Raw genomic sequence first — 9,794 nt, 5'->3', positions numbered from 1 at the left:
AATTATGTATTATTATTATTATTATTATTATTATTATTATTATTGAGTAATGGTTTATGTTTTTATAGTTTAAAAATATAATAAAAGCGTTATAATTATTTTATGATTGATGATAATAACTGTTATTGAGTAATGTTTATATTTTTTCTATTTTCTGTTATTTTTATATTAAAAATATACTAATAATATATAACTATTTCTAATTATTTAATAAAGATAATAGTTATTATTATTATTATTATTGAGTATAACTAAATTAGATTTTTTTTTTATAACTAATAATAATAATAATAATTATTATTATTATCATTATCATTAAGCTATAAATGGTACTGAATCGTAATAACCTGTTTTTGTAATCAAGCACAAATCTCAAGCACACAGCAACAGTAAAGCACAGCAGTGTGTTATCGGCCCTCACGGCCCTTCACACGTCTCTGCTCTCTAGTCAGTCCTGGTTAAGCTGAACTAACATGAAAACCTCGCCAGCTCTAGGAAATGATCCTGGGGAAGCATTTATGAACAATACCTGATACACGATATCTCGGCATGATATTTAATTCCCAGAATGCCGCAGGAGGAGCCTCACAAGACAAGACTAATCAGTGTCAGCTAAAAACAGTGGAACATCTTAGCATTACATACTGTATATACAGTATATAGTATGAATACTGACCAAAATATGCACTATTTCCGCACACGGAATACCAGGTGACCTGTTACATATATAAAATAATGAAACCCACAATGCAATGTGACGAGCTTTTCACAGCCAGGCATTTCAAACCACTTATATAAAGATTACATGAAATAAAGCTGAATTATTGTTGTTGTTGTTGTTGTTTAAACTATAAACAATATGCCATAACAACAACAATTATTATTATTATTATTATTACGCTTCTATTATTTTAAGCTAAAAATATGCTAAATAAAAAGAAAATATAATAATTAAAATAAAATAATGATTGTTGTTTGTTATTCTTATTTTAAGCTAAATAATAATGTTAATAATAATTTATTTTTAAAATATAAGTAATACACTAAGACAACAATTATTACAATTATTATTATTATTACTACTATTACTACAGTTAGTATTATTTTGAGCTAAAATATTATAGTGTATTAAAGCTATAAAGAATACACTATAATAATAATTATTATTATTATAATTGTTGTTATTTTAAGCTAAAATTTATTTTACAAATTATAAAAAAATAAAGTAATATATTTTAAAATTTTTTTATAGATTATAAAAATAAGAATAGTATTTGTCTTGACAAATGAATGACCATTTTCATAATTCAATTGCAAAACAACTGTATCTATACATCCATGATGATCACCAAGCATTGAGGTTGATATTTCTTCATCGGATTGGAAATGGGGGTCTATTGCATTGTGGGATACAGTATTTTGCACAGTGTGCTCTAATTACATGCAGTACATTTTATACAAACTGTCCACAGTATACAGTACATACTATATATTGCAGAAATACAATGGTACTATGCTATTCTGCATACAGCCTTACTGTTGCATATAATAAAAAAATAAATAAAAGTAGGCACTAGAATGTAAACAGCGCAGTATTAATTAGTAAGCTAGTGTTTCATTGTGTATTTTAAGCACTGAACAACAGTATCCTGCAAAGTCTGTATTACTAATAATGTAAATATGATTTGTTTCCGTAAGACTTGACAAGAACCTGAAATCATTGTATTCTCATATTGTCACGCCCCTGGACTCATTGTGTTGTTTTTCCCTCCCCAGGTGTGCCGTGTCTCAGTTAATTAGTCATTCCATGCACCTGTGTTCCCCTAATTGCCCAGTGTTTATTAGCCCCAGTCTGTGCTGTCTGTCATTGTCTGAGATACAGGTCAACCCTTGTGTTTCCTGTGCTCCTGTCTACCCCGAGTATTCCCGTGGATTTTGAATTAAAAGACTTCCATGAGTTGAAAACCTTGTCTCCTCGCTCCGTGCCATAGGCGAACCGTGACACATATCAGCCCATACATTTATACATGAATGTAAATGAGAGGCATTTAAACCGTAATAACCCAGTGTAAGGATTTCAGTTGCTTTGCAACATCACCGAAAAAACATAATGTCATGACACAGAGCCTGACGATTTCTGCTCCGTCGCCAAACAGACCTCGTTTTGAGTCAGTGGGTTTGCAGTAACCATCATTTTTATGTGCATTATGTTAGGTTTTATTATTTATATGTAAGCAGATACTATGTGATGCTGCATAACATGATCCGCAATGTTTTTAGCACCAGACTCCGAGTACTATCAGACAGAGTTGGCTGGTCATCCATTCACCCTTGCATGACAGTCATATGACTTTAGTTTGAAATGTTTTTCATTGCATAATGCATTCTGTTTGACATCCTATTTTTAAGGAATAGTTCACTCAAAATGAAAATCTGCTAAAATGTGCTCACCCTCAGGCCATCCAAGACAAGATTAGGATGAGTTTGTTTCTTCATCAGATTTGGAGAAATGTAGCATTGCATCAGTGTCTCAGCAATGGATGCTCTGCAGTGAATGGGTGCCGTCAGAATTCAAACATCTGATAAAAACATCACAATAATCCACAAGTAATCCACAGCACTCCAGTCCATCAGTTAACATCTGGAGAAGACAAAAGCTGAAACAAATCCATAATCCATAATAGCGCTTCCTCCAGTGAAAAGTGGTCTGGTCTGAATCAGGAGAGAAATCTGCACAGATCAAACAAGCCAAAGCAGTCCAAATATATAGAAATACATGAGACTTATTGTTTTAATGGCTGCATGTGTGCGACACAAGATAGAAAGAAAGTGCCAGCGGTTGGTGAAAAAAAAATGTATGATGTCAAACCTTGTGTTAATTTAATATATTACACGTTTAATGAAATATGCTTTTAACATTTACTTAACATTATTACTCTTTCATCTTGCTTTTGGTTACACGGTATGAAGTTTAAAATAAGAAATGAAGTCACAGATGCCTTTTTATTTTTTTCTCTCATCACGTCACGAAACAAAGTTCATATTCGTATCGGAAACGGCTTAATTAATATCCATGCTTTAATCCTTCGCCATAGTAGTATTCACATTTAGCAAAACTAGACATATTTTAAGCGTTCAGGGAGGTGTTCCAGGCGGGTTTACACGTAAAAACAGCTTACAATCACTGTTGAAGAGAGACTGTAAGAGGAGACAACAAGCACACACCCTCTCAGTGTTTACAAAGGGCGTGAGAAACATCATGATCTGCTGTTACAGAAAAGATTAAGTGCTGTTGAGAGGCTTCAGTTAGTGTTTTAAAACCGAATGACAAATGGCTCTAGAAAACGAGGAAGTGCAGGTCCTGCCTGTGTGCGGGTTTCTGTAAAGCCTTACTGCATAAATATGTAGGCTAATAGATCTAATGTGGTGCTATAGCGTTCTTGCAGTGGGGTAGGTTTATTAATATTAATAAAACGGTGTTTATTCAACAATTTTGTTGAATCCGCTTAATATTCAATTAATATTCATGAGCAGGAATAGCGGAAGTGGCTGTTAAGCCCCTCCCCGCAGGTATAAAGGCACCTGTTGGCAGTCAGCTGAGCGCAGACTCACCTGAGGAGCAGCAGATGGAGTCCGGGCAGCTTTCAGGTAATTAATTCAGGTAAATAAATCAATGTCAAATCAAATGAATGACAAAACAGAACTAAAGGAAAGAGGAATAGAGTATCTGTAATGCTTCTCGTTATTTGTTTGTAGACAAACGTTTTTTTAACAATAACTTGGATGAAATAATTTACATCTGCAACATTAACATTAAAGTTAGAAGTTCATTTCACAGTTGCACACCAGTAAAAACAGCTGTTCAGTGACAATATATATAATGAATGATATTTGTAGATTTTAATATAATCTTTTTTTAAACTGCATGTGTGCAGCTGCAGAAGAACGCAGGAATGAATTGGAGGAAGGGGGCGTGGCCTGTTCCGTGATAGTGTGTGACATCAAACCAAAAGTTCCAGGTGTGAAGGATAGAAAGGTAGGAAAGTTTAATCAAGCTTAGTACTTAGTACTAGATGGTTCACACTGATGTAAATTTCCCTTTCCCTTTTCCATTCACTGTGAAAGGATATTGATGCACTTTTCTTCCTCTCCAGAACGACCCATGGTCATGTGACAGCTCTGCATCTTCCTCCGACAGTGAGGATGATGATAAAAACAAGAAGAAGAAGAAGAAGAAAAAGCTGAAGAAGAAAAGAAGCAAGGTACTTAAATTGCGAAACAAGAAAGGGCCCAGTAGTGAACCCTGCGGCATCCCGCTCATTCCACCTGCTTGATTAGAGCTTAATGAGCACATCCTTCTTCTGCATATTATTATCTGAGGAGGAACTGCATAGATGTTGGCAAAGTGCTTTTGTTCCTGTTTTGTATGTCACTTTGGATAAAAGCATGTGTCAATGTAAATGATATTTGATATGGACACAGGAATGCTTTATTACATGCTTAATCCCAGAATAATACATGCATTTGAGAACAAAGTAGAGGTGAAAAGCATGATTATTAGACCATTTTCTGAGGCTTTCTGAATGCATGTCCTCACAAGTGTTTTTCAACATTTGAAGAAAAGAATTCCCTTCTTACGCAATTAGAGAAAAGGCCTGAGGCCAGAACAAACACACACACCCACAGAAAAATATGACAAGCATCAATAACAAGTTCTAGCAGGTTTGTATCCGGGTTGTCCAATAACGGTCACTTCCTCACACAGAAGTTCAGCTCATCATCATCTTCCTCATCATCATCTTCCTCATCATCATCATCTTCTTCCTCCTCTTCGTCCTCAGACAGTGACAGCAGTGAGGTGAGCAAATTAATTTTTAATAATTATTTTTTTTATAATTTAATAATTTAATTAATAATTAAGTTTAACTGGTTGCATGATATTTTGCACAGTGGCAACTAGTGCATGTGACAAACTTAACGTTTTACTGTCCTGTGATTTACTATAGTAAGTGCAAATCTCAGGCTTAAAATGCTTAGGAAATCTGTATTTCTCACATGTACTGAGGAGCTGAAAGTGCCACAATCTGCTGTGTTTTAGTGTAGAGATTTGTACTCTCTAATGTGAAACATAACCCAGAAGGCAGTCGTGGTCTAATGTTTAGAGAGTTGGACTTGTAAACAAAAGGTTGCGGGTTCGAGTTTCGGTACCAGCAGGGATTTGTGCCGCAGCAAAAATGGCTGCCCACTGCTCCGGGTGTGTGTTCGCGGTGTGCGTGTGTTCACTACTCACTGCTGTGTGTGTGCACTTGGATAGGTTAAATGCAGAGCACAAATTCCGAGTATGGGACATACATTCTTTTCACTTTTCACTTCAGAATGCACCTGTGCTCTATAACTAATCAGAGCGACAGATTTCACCAAATCAGCTTTAGGATTCATAAACACACACACACACACACAATACATCCCCTGTGGTTATGAAGGGAAGTTCAACTTTGCCAAAATTGTTGTTTGAAAGAAACATTAGAGGAATACATTGTTCAACTGGTTACTAGATTGATTTACATTCTTTTGATGATTCATAAAAATCTGCTTATGTAGTTCCAAATTGGAACTGACTTTTGTTATTCTGTGTAAAACAAATGGATTTGTTTAGCAGAATATTTGTGCTGCTCTTTTCCATGCAGTGAAAATTTTATTTTATTTTATTTTTGTAGATGGGGTTGGGGTAAATTTTTTATTTTAAGTTTAATTTAATTTAATTTAATTTTATGTCTTTGGATATGGATAGGGATGTTTTTTATTTTATTTAATTATTTTATTTTAGTGGATAGAGATGTGGATTTATTTTATTTTAGAGGATGGGATAGAGATTTATTTTCATTTAATTTTATTTTATTTTATTAATTTTAGTTTAGTAGATGGGGATGGGGATTTTTATTTTATTTTATTTTATTTTATTTTATTTTATTTTATTTTATTTTATTTTATTTTATTTTATTTTATTTTATTTTATTGGATAGGGATAGTAATTTTATTTAATTTTAGTAGATGAGGATGAGGATTTATTTTATTTTATTTTAGTGGATAGAGATTTGTTTTGTTGGATAGGGATAGGGATTTATGTTCATTTTAGTTTATTTCATTTTATTTTATTTTGAGCTGGACAACCACTCGTCATTGTATACTTTTGTCGAGTGGAAGAACAACTCATTCTGCTAAACATCTTGCATTCAATTGAAGAAAGAAAGTCATATGGGTTTGGAACAGCAGGTGTAAATGAAGACAGAGCTGAACTTTCAATACAGGCTGTGTTTATTTACCACTGTTTTCCTGCAGAGGAAGGAAAGTAGTCTGAGTCATGGTGTGATGAACAACAGTCACGGCTCGCTTGTGTAAAACAGGATTTGTAGAGTGTGTCTCATGGCTGCTGTCCTAATTATGAAATATGTGTGTTTACCACAAAACAACAACATTTACATCTTCTTCATGACTTATCTGGGTCACGCTCCCAAATTTACTCACTCACGCATTCTCCTCAACAGGATGAAAAGAAGAAAAAGAAGAAAATGAAAATCAGCGAAACGGCAGAGCTGGGGATTCTAGCAGAAACAGGTAAGACAGATCAGAGGACAGGTGTTTCAGTGTGTGTGTGTGTGTCTGTGTATCTGTGTCTGTGTGTATGTAATATGTGATGCATATGAAAGCCGGAAATAAGCTTGTTGCATAAATGAGTTTGGCTTGCTGCACAGTATATTTTTTTGTTTGTTTATTTTATTTTATTTTATTTTATTTTATTTTATTTTGAGCTAGCCAGTCACTAGTCATTGTATTCTTTTGTTGCGTGGAAGAACAGCTCGTTCTGCTAATCATCTTGTATTTTTCCCACTGGTCTTCTGAAGTCTGTGATGTTTTTTCAGGTCTGGAGGGAAATACTGAATTAACTCCTGCAGGAGAAACTAAAGGAGACGAGGAGAAGAAAAAGAAGAAAGACAAAGTAATTTCTCCTGTTCATTAAGACTGCCTCTGCTCTATTATTTGAATGACCTTACTTTTTAAATTTTTTTTTTTGTTTCCAGGATGATGTCTCACATTTTGTTTGCTCGCTTTTTAGTGCTTACTTTTTGCTTGATTAATTTTGATAATTTTTCCCAGGATGCAGCTGCAATCAGTTCAGACAGCGAGAATGAAAAGAAGAAGAAAAAGAAGAAGAAAAATAAAAAAAAGCAGAAGAAGGATAAGAAAAAGAAGAAGAAAAAGAAGAAGAAGAAGAAGAAGAAGATAAAGAAGGTATGAAGCGCAGAGGTTTGAAAGCGTTTTATTTTCACAGTATCTGTCTGGAATCTGAAATCTCTGTATCTGTGTTTCTTAGGATTCCAGCTCATCTTCCTCCTCAGACAGCGAGGATGATCACAAGAAGAAGAAGAAGAAGAAGAAGAAGAAGAAGAAAAAGAAGACCAAGAAGAAGAAGGTACAGCAAGAAGCATTTTTGTGTGTTGATTAGTTGTTTAATGGAAGCTGTTTTTATTCCCACACTATAATAATGTTCTTTTTAGCAACATCATATGACCCCTTTAAAAGATAATTACTTTTTTTTTTTTTTCCTCAATTTTAAGTTTAAATTTTTTTTTAAAAGGTAATTGTGACTTATCTCACAATTGAGTTTTTATATCTCCTAATTCTCAAACTTAAACTTATTTTATTTCAGCTAGCTGTCAAAGAAACATTTCTCATTTTCATTAAGTTAGACTTGACTTACTAAAATAACTGAAATAAAAACTTATAAAAACTATTTAAAAAAATATAAAAATGGATCAAAAACAAACTAAAATTAAAATGGAAAATACAAAATAAATTTTAATTAAAAATACTAAAAAAAAAAACACCTACGTATTTCTTTTCATAATTGCAAGTTCATAGCTATTCTGAGGTTTTTCTTAGAATTGTGAGAAAAAGTCACAATTACCTTTTTTATAATTTTTTTAACCTGTGGCAGAAACCAGTTTCAATAATGCTTGTTTAATGCAAGTTAATCTTCATCTCTTCTCTCTTTTTCAGGAATCAAGCAGTTCTTCCTCTGACAGCTCCAGTGAAGATGAGAAGAAGAAGAAGAAGAAAGACAAAAAGAAGAAAAAGAAAAAGGAAAAGAAGAAGGTACAATGCAGCCTGAAGGCTTATAAAGTTCTAGAAATCATCAGATTTTGTGTGTTTTTCGTTAAATGCAGACAAAAAGTCATTAAAGTCAACAAGAGACGACGTAAAATAAATGGGACTCATTTTGATTTCATGTTAATGTTTAAGAGAAGTTTATCTGTCAGTGCGTCGAAACATACTCTTACAAAAAATAAGACTGACAAAGAAAAGACTAAGGCTGCAAAAATGAGTCCGAGTGAAGTGAAGAGTGATACTGTCCGACACTAAGAGCTGCTGCTTTAATTGCCACACGTTCATTAAAGCAATACGCCCCAAGAAGCTGTGGTTTACAGTGAATTTATAACAGCTAGGGGGCGTTGTCCTAAATTCACTGTAAACCACGGCTTCACTGGGTTTATTGCTTTTATAAAACGGTTATTCCATATACATAGTAAGGTTTCAAACAATGTAGTTCCTCAGAAACAGTTGTGGTTGCAACAAAGTGGTTGTCGAGCAACACACAAACGTAAACAAAGGTGTGTGTTTGTAGAGTAATTTACAACAGCTTCGAACGTATCTCAGCCAATCAGAATCAAGAAACGGAACTCTCTGTTTTATAACTGTTCATAATAGACACAATACGTCTGACTCACATCTCTCAATGACTGTAGTTTGAGTTCAAAGTGTTGAAACCAAATTCACAAGTTGAGCTCATTATAACTCACTTGCAGGATTCAGGAGGTGAGTCTGAATCAGACGGAGAGAAAGACAAGAAGGTAAGGAACAGGACAGACATCGGCTGGAGTCTGGGTCTCATCTCAGGTGAGTGAGTGAGTGAGTGTTGGTGTAACTCAGACGCTGTTCATCTTCTGTCTGTCAACAGCACGATGGAAAGCTCACAGAAGACGCTGGCACTGCCACTTCATCTTCATCTGGTGAACGCTTTAGTTTCTATTTCTTTAGTGTAGCTTAACTCTGTTCAGATCTTTTAACTCCTGGGGATTTAAAAACTTTTACCAGGATTCCCACGGTCATGAATATTTATTTTTTTTAAATTGTGTTTTTATAATTTGGAGAACTCATAAAAACGTCTCCGGTTACGTATGTAACCATGGTTCCCTGAGTAGGGAACGAGACACTGCGTTCTCTAGGGGTCACTATGGGGAACGCCTCGTCGTGACCCGTGTCTGAAGCATACATTGAAAAAACACCAACAACACGTTGGCCGGCGACAGCCATGACGTCACTACCGTGTGACTACCTTGTGACTACCGTGTGACTATAGTATAAGGAAGAAAGGAAGGCTCACCTGAGCTGGAGGGTTATGGCCAGAAAGATAACGTTCGAGTAAAGCCTCGCCGTGGTGCGATCCATAACTTTCAAAAAGTTCATCATACGCAGGGCAGGAGGATTGGGAAGGCTCAGCCTCAGCTTCTTCGCCCCCCTCAGACATTTCCTGCTCTTCCTGGGCTGAAATCAGCAGAGCACTGGCCCCTGGTTCAGACGATGTTAATGAAATAACATCATCCTCCAGCGGCTCATTCTCGTCCATAGCCGACGAGTGCGAGAGGGAAAGCCCCTCTTTAAACTCATCGGCCAGGTCCACCTGCGATCCCCACGAGCTCATTCTCCTCCGTGCCTCAGCAGCGGCAGGTCCTGAA

At 35.3% G+C, this 9,794-nt stretch overlaps 1 protein-coding gene across 1 annotated transcript in view; it reads left to right on the top strand.

Moving 5' to 3' along the window:
- Positions 1-9,794, top strand: part of LOC107725756 (lisH domain-containing protein C1711.05-like) — a 32,961-nt gene that overhangs the window by 11,363 nt on the left and 11,804 nt on the right. Inside the window, exons 5-15 of the mRNA XM_016535141.1 lie at positions 3,535-3,648; positions 3,936-4,036; positions 4,155-4,262; positions 4,766-4,858; positions 6,546-6,615; positions 6,921-6,997; positions 7,156-7,266; positions 7,373-7,471; positions 8,059-8,154; positions 8,865-8,909; positions 9,017-9,068. Coding sequence (XP_016390627.1) covers positions 3,535-3,648; positions 3,936-4,036; positions 4,155-4,262; positions 4,766-4,858; positions 6,546-6,615; positions 6,921-6,997; positions 7,156-7,266; positions 7,373-7,471; positions 8,059-8,154; positions 8,865-8,909; positions 9,017-9,068 — 966 coding nt within the window. The remainder of the gene's footprint in view (positions 1-3,534; positions 3,649-3,935; positions 4,037-4,154; positions 4,263-4,765; positions 4,859-6,545; positions 6,616-6,920; positions 6,998-7,155; positions 7,267-7,372; positions 7,472-8,058; positions 8,155-8,864; positions 8,910-9,016; positions 9,069-9,794) is intronic.

Source organism: Sinocyclocheilus rhinocerous, unplaced genomic scaffold (genome assembly GCF_001515625.1).
Source record: "Sinocyclocheilus rhinocerous isolate Xijiao unplaced genomic scaffold, SAMN03320098_v1.1 scaffold215, whole genome shotgun sequence".
Taxonomy (NCBI): domain Eukaryota; kingdom Metazoa; phylum Chordata; class Actinopteri; order Cypriniformes; family Cyprinidae; genus Sinocyclocheilus; species Sinocyclocheilus rhinocerous.
This window is presented reverse-complemented; position numbering and strand designations above follow the sequence as displayed.